The 12,633-nt window shown below is 32.6% G+C and overlaps 1 protein-coding gene and 1 long non-coding RNA gene across 4 annotated transcripts; one reads left to right on the top strand and one right to left on the bottom strand.

The window, feature by feature from the left end:
* Positions 1-2,636: 2,636 nt before the first annotated feature.
* LOC110646984 (protein NLP2) lies at positions 2,637-7,523 on the top strand. Of its 3 annotated transcripts, none has more exons than XM_021800618.2 (5): positions 2,637-2,797; positions 3,976-4,720; positions 5,146-5,190; positions 5,282-6,284; positions 6,497-7,523. In XM_021800618.2, exons 2-5 carry the CDS (start codon positions 4,013-4,015, stop codon positions 7,327-7,329), a joined length of 2,589 nt encoding a protein of 862 aa, XP_021656310.2. In that variant the 5' UTR covers positions 2,637-2,797; positions 3,976-4,012; the 3' UTR covers positions 7,330-7,523. The 3 variants fall into 3 exon arrangements, with proteins under 3 accessions (XP_021656310.2, XP_021656308.2, XP_021656309.2); XM_021800616.2 differs by having other exon boundaries at positions 3,812-4,720; XM_021800617.2 differs by lacking the exon at positions 2,637-2,797 and adding an exon at positions 2,826-3,599 and having other exon boundaries at positions 3,812-4,720.
* A 1,089-nt stretch (positions 7,524-8,612) lies between these two features.
* LOC131182317 (uncharacterized) lies at positions 8,613-9,314 on the bottom strand. The gene is made up of 2 exons (XR_009150620.1): positions 9,036-9,314; positions 8,613-8,930 (listed from the first exon to the last, which is right to left on the bottom strand). It is a non-coding gene; the product is annotated as an uncharacterized LOC131182317 (long non-coding RNA).
* Between the last annotated feature and the right edge of the window lie 3,319 nt (positions 9,315-12,633).

Here is a 12,633-nt window from a genome sequence, read left to right as displayed (position 1 = left end):
GAGGTCTGCTGAGTTCTCGCTCTGTGTCTCTAGTACCTACGCGTGGCAAAAGCAACGCACTAAGCAATACAGCTTAGTGGTGCCAATATAAAGTAAAAATAAACTAAAATAAATAAATATGCAGAAATTATAGTAATATTTTATATAGACATAATTTTTTTATTAAATATTAGTAATATTATTAATTTAATACTTTTTATATTCATTATTTGGTTATAAATTACTAAGACTTATTTTTGGTTGCCCAAATAACCTATATCAGTGACTGAACTGTAAAAACGAATAAATTAACACTGGGTACTAAGTACCTCGGGCCGTCACACTATCGGTCACAAAGTGTCTACTAGGTGTGCAACAGAACGGCTAACAAGCCATAATAGTCATCGGGCACAAGGCCAAGTACATCAAGAGTATAAAAATGGCTAAAAGCCATAATGTCACAAAATGACACTGTATACCATAAATCACGAAATGGCACGAAGCCATATGCAGTATTGCTATCAGAACCCTATTGGCATGTCAACCTATCCAAACTAATCATACTAGGCATACTAGGGCATGTTACAAGGTTACTTATTTAATTCTTTGCATTTGATGTTTAGTGATTACTATTCACCTTACTATTCATGCAAAAATGTTGACTTTTTCATAATTAATAGGTAGGCAAATTCAAATTGCACTAAAATACCACATTTAGTGGTATCAGAGCATTGGTTTAGGTGTTTATGGGTTTAGATAGAGTCCATACCATACATTGCATTTGTATGAGTTGAGGTGACACTAATGCAGATCTGTTTGTATTTGATTGTTTTGGTTAGGATATGGAACCAACATCACAAAAAGTGGTAGAAGAAGAGGTGGAGAGCCATGCTCCACCCATGGCTGAAGCTGGAGGTCGAGGAGAACCTGCTCCACCAGCACAAGAGGCACTTGCACAGCCTCAGCAGGCCTTGTTTCAACAAATGGCCGAATTTTTCAGACAAATGACTGGGGTCCTTCCACCACCTCAGCAGTCATCCCAGAAGTCCCATTTGGAGAAGTTGAGGAAATTTGGGGCTGTGGATTTCTTGGGAAAGAAGGAAGATGATCCTGTAACAGCTGAAAATTGGCTAGACAGAACAAGAAGGGTACTAAAATAACTCCACTACACCCCAGAGCAGAACTTGGAGGGTGCTGTGTCCTTGCTTCAAGATGATGCATATCAGTGGTGGGACACAGCATCTAGGGAGGTGCAGCCAGATCAGATAACATGGGACTTCTTCCTTACGAAATTCAGAAAGAAGTATATTGGTAGTGTGTACTTAGAAGAGAAAAGAAGGGAATTCATCAGCCTAAGGCAAAGGCACCTTTTGGTGGAATAGCCTGGAGAGTTGAAAGAATTACAGGGTTAAGGGTGCTCGCTTGAGAGAAATCCTAAGATGGGTGATCTCCTGGGAAGTTCTCCATTCCACCTATGGGACAAAATCATAAGGCTTACGGCCAAAGCGAACAATTCCTCTAGTGGTTGGAGCCTGGCCGTTACAAGGGGTGGCAGAAATGATGCCTTTGTTTGGGGGTCCTTGAATATGTAGCCATCAAAGAGAAAAAAATAAAAAATTATAGGAACGATTAGGCCTAAGAATTTTAAAGACTACTGGAAGCAAAAAAAAGAGAATGTCGCATAAAAGAGGTTTTCTTAGATGTAAGATGTTTCAGCTGGTGATTTGAGATTTTCCACAGATGGCGCCACTGATGGTTTCGGTGGTCTTTTTGATCTTGACCCAGATGACAATGCAGACTTGTAATGAAAAAATGTGATGAGGTGGATGGCCTTCTAATGGGCCACTCCGACGCTTAAGTTAGTGTTCTTGATCTTTTCAGAGAGAGATTAAAGAATTCTTTTATAACAGAAAGTAATGGAGATAGTAACGTACTTGAGTCTCCCTTTTGGCTGGTATTTATAGGCTTTTCAAGAAAATAGTCATTGCTCTGTTTAAGGCAGTGGTTTTGGTTGAATATTCATAGATCTCCGTGATAGATGCTTCTACTGGATTATATGCGAGATTATCACTCAGTCCGTGGAATTTGGGTTGAATCCGATACTAGGTGTTTGCTCGGCAAGGGTCTTGTTCATCATTTTGGGCGAACTAAACTATTGTTCAGTCTTTCTTTTTGTTTGGCTCGTTGAGTCTCTGCTTAGGTTTGCCACGTTGGAAGTATGTGTACCATTGACTATCCACGCTGAAAATGTCTTTTGAATTCTTGACTTTTTTCTGGGAGAGTGGTATCAAGTATGAATAATTCGTCACTCATATATTTTAAGCGAGGTCGAGTATTTAATTCTCGTAGATGGATGGAGAAGATATTCATTAAGAGCACTTTACCCTTAATGGGTCGACCTGCATGAACAAAATTAGTCCTAATTTAATATAAAAAAAGTAGTAATTTTATACATAAGAGAAAACAAATAATGAAAAATTATATATATTAAAATATTTTTTTAACCGTGGATGCATGCACAAGCACAACTTCTTGTTTTACCAATTTTTTAATTTATTTTTTAACCCTAGTTAGCTTTATATTATTGACTTTGCAAGCAGCTACCGTAAGGGAGAAGATTCCTGGAGAGCTCACTTTTGGCATTATAAAAAGAGCACCTACGAGACGCTTGAGCTACACCATAACTGATAAAGAATCAGTCTCTCTTTCAACTAAAGCTTTCTTCTGTTCAATCTGATTTGGTTTTTCCTCTAGAGGAAATTCATATATATATATCATTAGCATAATACTTGACCCACCAAGAATCTTCCTAAAGCGGGTGAGTTAATCCCTTTTTTTCATTTCCTCCGATCTCATCATTATTTGTTACTTAATTATCTTCTTTTTCTCTCTATTATTATCTTGATTTTGTTAGTTTTATGTGCTCGTTTGCTTTGAATTTTTTTGATGGGTCAATGTTTGTTGAAATGTCTCTGTTGTTCTTAAACTCCACAGCTAGCCTCAACCAACTGCCCCATCCCTTATGGGTTAATTACGTGTTGTTGTTTGTTATTATTTTTGTCTCAATCACTTTAAAAGTCCCCAAATTTATTTCAAATTGTAACTATGGCCTTAATAATTGTAGAAGAATTAATTGTTGAGTGATCATTAACTTGGGTTTGTTTTACTACTGATCACTCGTCTATTTTCTAAGAAAATGATTTTTTTTTTTTATTATTTAGTTGTTTCAAATATTTAGCCTTCATTGTTTCATCAAAGAATTTTCTTAAAAAATATTTTCCATGTTGAGAGAAAAAAATAAAAAAAAAATGTAGGAAAATCATTTTCCTATCAGAAAACAGAAACTAGTCCTCATTATCATCTTTTCTTTAAAACAGTTGCAATCAGAAAAACATTTAGCTTTAAATCAACTTTTTAAATCAAGTTTTCTAAGTGTTCCAATTTCCGTACACCATAGAGGAGGAAAATGTTTTCTGCTAAAGAAACAGAGCCAGGGTTTAGTTGCAAAGGCCAATAAACAGAAAAATTCACTTTATTATCACAAATTCCCAAATGTAAACTATTTTATAGCTCAATAAATGAATCCTGGCATTACAACTGAGTTGATCGTTTAGGGGTTTGTAAGTATGATTTTTTCCCCTTAGATTTCTTGGATCTTTTGGCTGAAATAATCCACAGGTTGTGATAAGTATATTGGAACAATTTGGGCCAACAATTAAAAATATGATTTGTAATTGTTATATGATTAGTTTAGATAGTTTACGTTTGAATTAGTTGATTATCAATTACACCGTGGCAGGTTTCTGCCTCTGAAATGTATTTGTGATTGCAGTTCTCAAGACAATTTTTGTTGACGATGTTTCTGCGACTTGAGCATTTCGAACCATTGGATACGAGCTATAGCAATCCTTCCTGGAAGTTCCTCTTTTTATTTTTCATATTTATTGTTCTAATGTGTTCCGGTTCGTGACAATCTTCGCAATTTGCATTTCACAGGCTCTATTGTTAGATACAAATTCAAAGCAAGTTCTATATGGATCATGGTGCTTCTGCACTCAATTCTACATTCTGGACCTTCTCAAGCACTACCAGCTTGGAGACCGCTAATACGGCCAACTTCTTGGAGCCAGAACCCTTCATGTCTAGTGTTCTATATGACCCTTCACAATATTCTCCCTTTAGAGTGGAGACCGCCACATCATTAGTACAATCTGAAAGCTTTCCACTTGAAGGTGGCAAGTCAGGCAGCAGATGGTTAATTGATCCATCTTATTCAGTGAAACATAGATTGATGCTAGCCGTTCAATACTTGAAAGAATATGTGGAAGATAGTGATGTACTTATTCAGATATGGATGCCTACTAAGATAGGAGGTCAAAATGTGCTCAGTACTATTGACCAGCCTTACTCCCTCAATCCGAATTGCAGGAGTCTTGCAAGTTATAGAAATGTTTCAAAAACATTTCACCTCACAGTGGAGGAGAATTCAAAAGAGTCAGCTGGATTGCCTGGTCGAGTTTTCTTGGGGAAACTGCCTGAATGGACACCTGATGTTCGTTTCTTTAGGAGTGATGAGTGCCCTCGAAAAAGTTATGCCAAGATGTACAACATTAGTGGGTGTCTTGCACTGCCTGTTTTTGAGCAAGACAATGGAATTTGCTTGGCTGTTGTTGAAATCGTAACCACTACTCAAAAGATCAATTATAATCTGGAACTAGAAATAGTTGGTAAAGCTCTTGAGGTCTGTTCTTTTTTCTCCTTTTCTTTTTCTTATTATTTTGTATGCACACTTTTTTTTTTTTCCTTTTTTGAATTTATGGTCCTTCCTATTCCTTTCAACACACTCTTGGAATTTATCCTGAAAACAGTCTTTGCTTTCAAACATATGCTTCTTATACATATTAATGCTTGGCGTGCACAAAGAATTGAGTAGTTTGTCATAATGATAATTGATTATGCATTGTGTTAATTTTTGTCTAGCAAGTGCCCCTCATTTGGGTAATCAATACGTTGTTGAATGCATTATATTTCGTTTCAGTTTTAAATAAGACGGAACTCTGAAAGCAACATCAAATATGGATTCCTTTATAGTAGAACTCAACCTTACTATGACGTATGATAAGAACTTCCTTGTATTTTAATATAGCTAAGGCTATTGACTTGCAGGCTGTTGATCTAAAGAGTTCACAAGATTTCTTCCCTGGTGTAAAGGTAAGTGTACATTATCTTAAAAACACTAGATCTAAGCGTTTGAAATTTATGGTTTATTAATGATATAAAAATGATGTTTCCTTTTCAACAGGCTTGCAATGAATTCTACCAAATTTCAGTTCCTGAGATATCAGAGATTTTACAATTTGTCTGCAAGACACACGGTTTGCCTTTAGCTGTAACATGGGCCATATGTGACTGGCAAGGAGAAGCTGAACACTGGCAATTTTCTGAGAAGTATGATTATTGTATATCCACTGTGGATTCTGCTTGCTATGTAGCTGATAGTGATCTCCTAGGATTCCATGAAGCATGCTCTGAGCAATACCTTTTTCTAGATCAGGGGATAGTTGGCAAAGCATTCACAACAAACAAGCAATGGTTTGCTACTGATATAACCTCCTTTAGCAAAGCAAATTATCCTCTCTCTCACCATGCTAGGATGTTTAATTTGCGTGCTGCTCTGGCAATTCCTCTACGAAGCATATATACTGGATTGATTGAATTTGTCTTGGAGCTATTCTTTCCAAGGGATTGCAACGATATTAAAGAGCAAAAGCAGTTCTGGGATATGTTGTCCATCATCATACAACAGACTTGCAAGAGTTTTCATGTGATTATGGACAAAGAGCTAGATGATAAAGTCAGTGAGCAAATGGAACCTTCAGATGGAAGGCAAAATAAAGAAAAAATACAGAATCTTGTGTCTTCTCCTTCTAATGAATCTCAAGAGGAATCATCCTGGACTCCCCATGAGAGGGATACTCAGAAGAAGGACAGTTTTGCTTTCATATCATGGGACTGTACAAAAGAAGAACCTGAAGATGAGTTCAATGTTATAACTCATTGGGAAAACAATGGGACGGACTTATACCAAGAGCAGGTTTTTTCAGATTTGGGGCAAGTTGAACAAAGCTCTATGCTTAAACCAGGTGTTGAGAGAGCAGAAGATTTTTCTGTTGGTCAGCGTTGCTCGTTAAGCAGCAAAAGAGCAGGCGAGAAGAGACAGACCAAGATAGAGAAGACAATCACTTTGCAAATTCTTCGACAGTATTTTGCTGGTAGCCTTAAAGATGCTGCTAAGAGTATTGGAGGTGAGAAACTATATCACTATAATTTAATTCATATGACTATAAGTAATTTGATTGATTTCTTACTAAAAAGCTTTAAGAAGAGGGTTTCTTTGTTCTTATTATAAGGTATAACACATTCTACATGGTTGATTTCTGATTTCAAGTAGTCTCCAATTTTTGATACTTTAGCCTCGTTGACCAACAAGTAATTAACCGGTTTATATCTATTGCAGTATGCCCCACGACTCTAAAAAGGATATGCAGGCAACATGGTATCAACCGATGGCCTTCTCGAAAAATCAAGAAAGTTAATCACTCTTTGAGGAAACTCCAACTAGTAGTCAACTCCATCCATGGTGCAGAGGGCCTCATTCAGATGGATTCCTTTTGTAAAGGCTTCCAAGAATTGAGCTCACCAAATTTTTTTGGGAAGGATCCTTTGTCATCGTCCAAGATTTGTGAAAATTCCAAAAGATTAAAACCCCAACCAGAGGGGGGCCTGCTCAGTCTCAGAGGCACAGATTCAAAATCTCAGTCCTCTTCGAGCAGTCAGAATTCTGGTTCAGCCATCTATTGTTCCAATGAAGAAAAGCAGCTTACCACCAACAATGGCCTGAATACTGGATCTTCTTTAGCAATAGAAGACCCCATCCTGGAGCTGAGGAGAACTTATAGTAAAGCAGAACTGTATTCCCTGAATCAGGAGGAACCAAAGATTTTACGACACTTACCAAAAGCTCCTGGCCATAGTTTACGAGATGGTGTGGCCTTCAGAGTCAAAGCCACATATGGAGAAGAAAATGTACGATTCGGCTTCCTGCCAAATTGGGGTTTCAAGGACTTGCAGCAAGAGATTGCAAAGCGTTTCAAAATAGATGATTTCAGCAGAATTGATCTCAAGTATTTAGACATTGATCATGAGCCTGTTCTTTTGACCTGTGATGCTGATCTTGAGGAGTGTATAGACTTGCTTAGTTTCTCTCAATGCAGCACCATCAAAATATCTCTTCATGAAGTTTCCCAATCAAATCTAGGAAGGTCATTCAGCAGCAGAGGTCCATTCTAATGCCATAAAAAATTTGGTGGTTCAACTTCAGAGGTAGATATGCAGTTATTTAAAATTTTTGGTCTGGATTAGGTAGAGGTAGAGAGACCTGCCCATGGGCTTATTCAGAATTGGAACCAAATTGGAACTGGTCAAATCTGTGTTTGACTCAAACCATAAATGAATTGAACTGAAATTGAGCTGGAATTGTCCAATGAAGTTCTGGGCCAAATTAGTTTATTTTTTCTCTTGGTTTAAAAACTAAAAAAAAATGGAAAAAATTTGAACAGTTAGATTTGAACCAAACTAAGTTGAACCAGATTGAATCAAAACCAAAACCAAAACCTTAGGGGGTATAAGGGCCAATTCAATTCACTCTTTTAGTGAACCGTGAACCGCCAAATCTAGGGCAGTTCGAGCTGAAACCGGCCCAGTGGCAAGGTCTAGAGGTAGCAACATCAGCAATGGAGGGAGATTTTGGTCGAAATCCTTTCACTTATATGTTAGTTTTACTTTTCGTTGATCTTTTTTTATGTATCAATGACTAGCTGTAGGGAGAATGAAGATATGAGAAGTGTTCAGAAGTCATGGAACCAAAATAAGCATTTTCACTGCAGAAGACGGACTTTGCATCAGAAGTCCTGAAGTTGGCTTTTGGTTAGCCATGATAACTTGTCTGCAGAAAAAAAAAAAAAAAAAAAAAAAAAAAGAAAGAAAAAGAAGAAAAAGACGTCCAAGTTCCATTGCAGCAGAGTTTTCAGTGCAAGTTCTGAGTCCTTTCTTAGTAAAAACTCAATTTGTCAATGGGGTCGGATGATTTCAATTTGACATCCATTGCATCAAAATTTCACCCAACAACCTTAATATATTGAAAAGGGCTTAAAACAAAAAATAGAATAGAAATAAGAACAAGATATAGGGAGAGAAAATGATATAGAAGAAGAGACTGAGAGTGTTATTTTTCTGAAACTCTTTTTGTGAAATGAAGCTTCTCACTAGTTGCTTTATAACATTTCACATTGTACCATAACATATCACATTGCGTTTTACCATAATTCTTTCTATATATAGCCTTTTTTTAGAGCCTATATAGCCAAGTTTTGCATATTAAATTATCCTAATTAAAAAAAAATCATATTAAAATTATGGAATTCACAAATAATTAATTTCTTATGATCCAATAATCATAATCAATAAAATTGAGAGCACACTGTTTTTTCTACTATTTTTTAATAAAATTTATCTTGAAAGGTCAGTCACATGAAAATTAGAGGAATTCTACCATTAAAGGGGAGGAAAGAGTATGCATAGAAAAGGGCAAAAACCCACAAATTTATTTATGATCCAAAGTGAAAATTGAAAAAATTTACAAGAAAAGAAAAAGGAACAAGAAACCTGCTTGGCGGTGATAGCAGAAAATCTGAAATTCACCTTCTTCTCACAGCAATAAAACAGGAAACAGCAGCCATTATAATCGCCAAAGCAATGGAGCTCACATCATCAAAAATGGCAGCAAATCTCATTTCTTGAAGATCCCAAAGAGTTGAAACACATAGACACAACCCTTCAATCACTACTAGTAAGATTGCCATAACTCTTCCCACCTCTTATTAGCTATAATGCTTTAGCAGGAAAAAAAAAATGACAACACAAGATTAAATAAAAAAATTTGAACTTGGTCTGAAACATTTTGCTATTTTAGCGTGGAGCTTTGCTAATTGGCTTACCCAGGTGAATAAATGCAGCTTCCAGGATGTTTCCATGCAATTTCTTGATAATACAAGTACAGGGCTACAGGGCCTAGTGGTTTTAACGTATGGGCACCTGTCCTGTGGTCTGACACGAGATAATAATGTGATTTAGGTGAATGGTACTGAAATGATCTTTAGAATTCTAAGGTTTTAAATTTGAATCTCAATAATGAAATTCGATTATACAAAAAATAATGTTGCAATGGTGAAAATAAAAGTTTAATTTGACTATATATACACACAAAAAAAATAGGAGAAGAATTTGCGAATTATTGATACTATCCACTTAAAATTAAGTTAAAAAGCTAGTGCTTGGTGAAATAATCTAACGTGACAATAAAAATGTCGATCAAAGAGTCAAAAGGAAGAGTCTTTGACAAGAGCCAGACAAATCATCATGTGATTAGGATCATTTGCACTAATGAGAAGAAATCTGGACTAACTAGATCAAGTAAAAGAAGAAGATACATATGGTTCAAACCGAGCAAAAGATTAATCGGACAGATATAGCTGAATAAATGCAAACAAAATAACAAGTAGTGTAGACACTCACCTGATGAATTGAGTATCAACCATACCAAGCATCCTCCAATATCGGTCAATGATAAAGTCGGATCTTTAAGAGTAAATCTTGAAATAATTGCAGTAGCTACAATGGCTATTTAATATTTAAATATAAAAAGTAGACATTAATCAAGTACATTTACTTTGCTAATTTGCCTATTGAAACTAATCAATTCTTAACTTTCTCAAAATCTCTAATTTGAGCATTGGCTAGTCAATAGGCCACTGACCTCACCATTATCTTTATTTTTAGACTTACTTGGCACTTGAATTAATCTTGAGAGATTCACGGTAATATCAATTGTTAAAATAATTTTATAAACTTATATTATTTACAAACATTGTTAATTAATATATTAAAGGGTTAAATTCCATTTCAAAATTACTTATAAAATTATTTTTATTTAATATTGATTTATTTATTTTTGTTTTTATTTATTTTTGGGCCAAAAATATCTTAAACTATCTATTAATGTATTCAGAAATTATATGAATAATATATATTATAAGTGAGAAAATACTTACATATTTATAAAAACAAAATATTTATATATTTTTCTAAAATCAAAATATTTTAATTTTTACCACTTAAATTATCTAAATTAATTGAAAATTAATAGTAAATATTTACAAAAAAAAATCAGTTTTAGAACCGATTTTTGTGATCGACTAAAATCGATTGTTATTAGTAATCAATTTTGCAACTGATTTTCGATTTTGGCTTTTAAGAAAAAATAATTTTTAAAAATTTAACAACTGACTTAAGAATTGATTACCAAATCGGTTATTATTAGTAGTCAGGTTATAATTGATTGCTAAAATTAGTTACTATTAGTAATTGATTTATAATTTATTATTAAATCGATTGCTAATCAATATTAAAAAAAAATCTTAAATATACAATTAGCAACCAAATTTAAAATCGGTTGGTAACAACAATTAATTTAGGGCATTGGTTATTATATTAAAAACTTATTTTAATTAGCTCTAAAATTAATAATCGACTTGCAATCAGTTATTATTTGTAATCAATTTCTTGTAGGTTGCTAATAGTAACCGATTTTTACAATTAATGGCAAATCGGCTGTTAAATTTTTCCCTCCAAAAATTTTAGTCCAAATTTTTTTTTTTACAATCGATTTGCAAATCGGTTGCTAACAACAGTCGATTTTTGCAATCGATTTTTTTCACCAAAAATTTCTCATTTAATTTTTTATTTTATTTTTTAATTTGTAATCGATTTGTAAATAGGTTGCTAACAATAATCATTTTTTGCAACTGATTAAAGTTAGTTGCTATTAACAATCGATTTTATAACTGATTTTTTTCTCCCAAAAAATTTTCGCCTATTTTTTTATTTTTTATTTTTTATTTTAATTTGTAATCGATTTACGAATTGATTGCTAACAACAATCAATTTTTACAACTAATTGAAATCGGTTGCTATTAGTAATCAATTTTATAATCAATTTTGTAATTGATTGTGAATCGGTTGTAAAATTTTCTCCAAAAAAAATTTCACTAATTTTTAAAAGAAATTAGGAACCGATAATCGGTTGTTAAAATTGGTTGCTAATTCCTTTCTATGAATCACTACTCATTTTATTTTCCCCCAATTCATCTTTTTCTTTTTTTCTTATATTTTCTCTCATTTTATTCATTATCTTTTTCATTCTCATCTATTTTATTAATCATTTTTTCCTTTCTAATATATTTTATTCATTATCTTTTTTATTCTCATATATTCTCTTCGTTATTTTTTTCTCATATTTTTTGTTTTATTTTTTTTCTTTCTTATATATTTTCTTCTTTATCATTTTCTTTCTCATTTATTTTCTTCTTCATCATCTTTTTCTTTCTCATCTATTTTCTTCATCATCTATTTTCTTCCTCATCTTTTTTCTCTCATCTTTTTTATTTAAATTATTTTTCTTTCACATAAAATAAAAATTTTTATACAAATATATTTTTTGTTATTAATTTATTTTTAATATTAATTTTTAGTAATTTTTTTGTTATAACGTATAGTAATTTTTTTTAGTAATTTGTCTTATAAATATCTTTTTATATTTAATTTTTTGTTAATATTTTTTTACAGTAGTTATTATTAGCAAATTTTTATAATATTTTTAAATTAATTTTTTAGTACTAATTTTTCATTAATAATTTATTATTTTAGTAATTTTTAAAAATTTTATTTATTTGAAATTTTTATTTGCTATTTAGAAATTAATTTATTATAATTTTTTAAATTAGCAACTAACATTTCAGTTACTAAATTAGTTATAAATAACAATCGATTTACAAAATAGCTGTAAAGTTACAAAATTAACGACATCAAATTTTTTATAATTGATTATATTTCGATTGCTATTAATAATTGATTTTAGTTGCTATTAGCAATTAATTTTAGTTGCTAAATTGATGCTAGATAGTTTCTTATCAATTTTTTTTAATTTTAATTAATTTAACAATCAATTTAATTATCGATTGTTAATCTAATTTTTTTTAGTTATTCATCATTTGTAATATATTTTAAATTATAAAAATTATGATAAAAATAAAATATTTTAATTTTATCATAATTAAACATTTATAAAATAATTATAAATATATAGATGCACGTGCTAATAAAAATTTATATTTTCAACGCGTAAATAATATTTTAAATATTACATATGATAAATATTTTTTTAATCATGTAAAAATAAAAAATTAACACACAATATCACTTTAATTAATTATTGGATTGATTAGCATACCCAAGATGGACACATAAACATACAATAATTAATTTTTAACAACAGCCATTACCTCGCTGAACATGGACAAATCGACATTAAATATTAAAAAAAAAATTAAAAAATTGCATGACGACCAATCACATGCATTCACGTTTTGATAGTTTTTGGTCAGGCACCGACCACAAATGGAGATTGCAACCGCCAAGTGAGAAAGGTGGACTGGACGTGCCTCACGCGATATACAAGGACAAAAATAAATATCCATA

This window comes from Hevea brasiliensis, chromosome 8 (assembly GCF_030052815.1).
Source record: "Hevea brasiliensis isolate MT/VB/25A 57/8 chromosome 8, ASM3005281v1, whole genome shotgun sequence".
In the NCBI taxonomy this organism is placed as follows: Eukaryota; Viridiplantae; Streptophyta; class Magnoliopsida; order Malpighiales; family Euphorbiaceae; genus Hevea; species Hevea brasiliensis.
This window is presented reverse-complemented; position numbering and strand designations above follow the sequence as displayed.

Bases quoted from the DNA above. Each gene is read 5' to 3' on its own strand.
- LOC110646984 (XM_021800618.2), top strand. From the start codon at position 4,013: ATGGATCATGGTGCTTCTGCACTCAATTCTACATTCTGGACCTTCTCA. The intron at 4,721-5,145 runs GTCTGTTCTTTT...ATTGACTTGCAG, and splicing joins TAGTTGGTAAAGCTCTTGAG to GCTGTTGATCTAAAGAGTTC. The intron at 5,191-5,281 runs GTAAGTGTACAT...CCTTTTCAACAG, and splicing joins ATTTCTTCCCTGGTGTAAAG to GCTTGCAATGAATTCTACCA.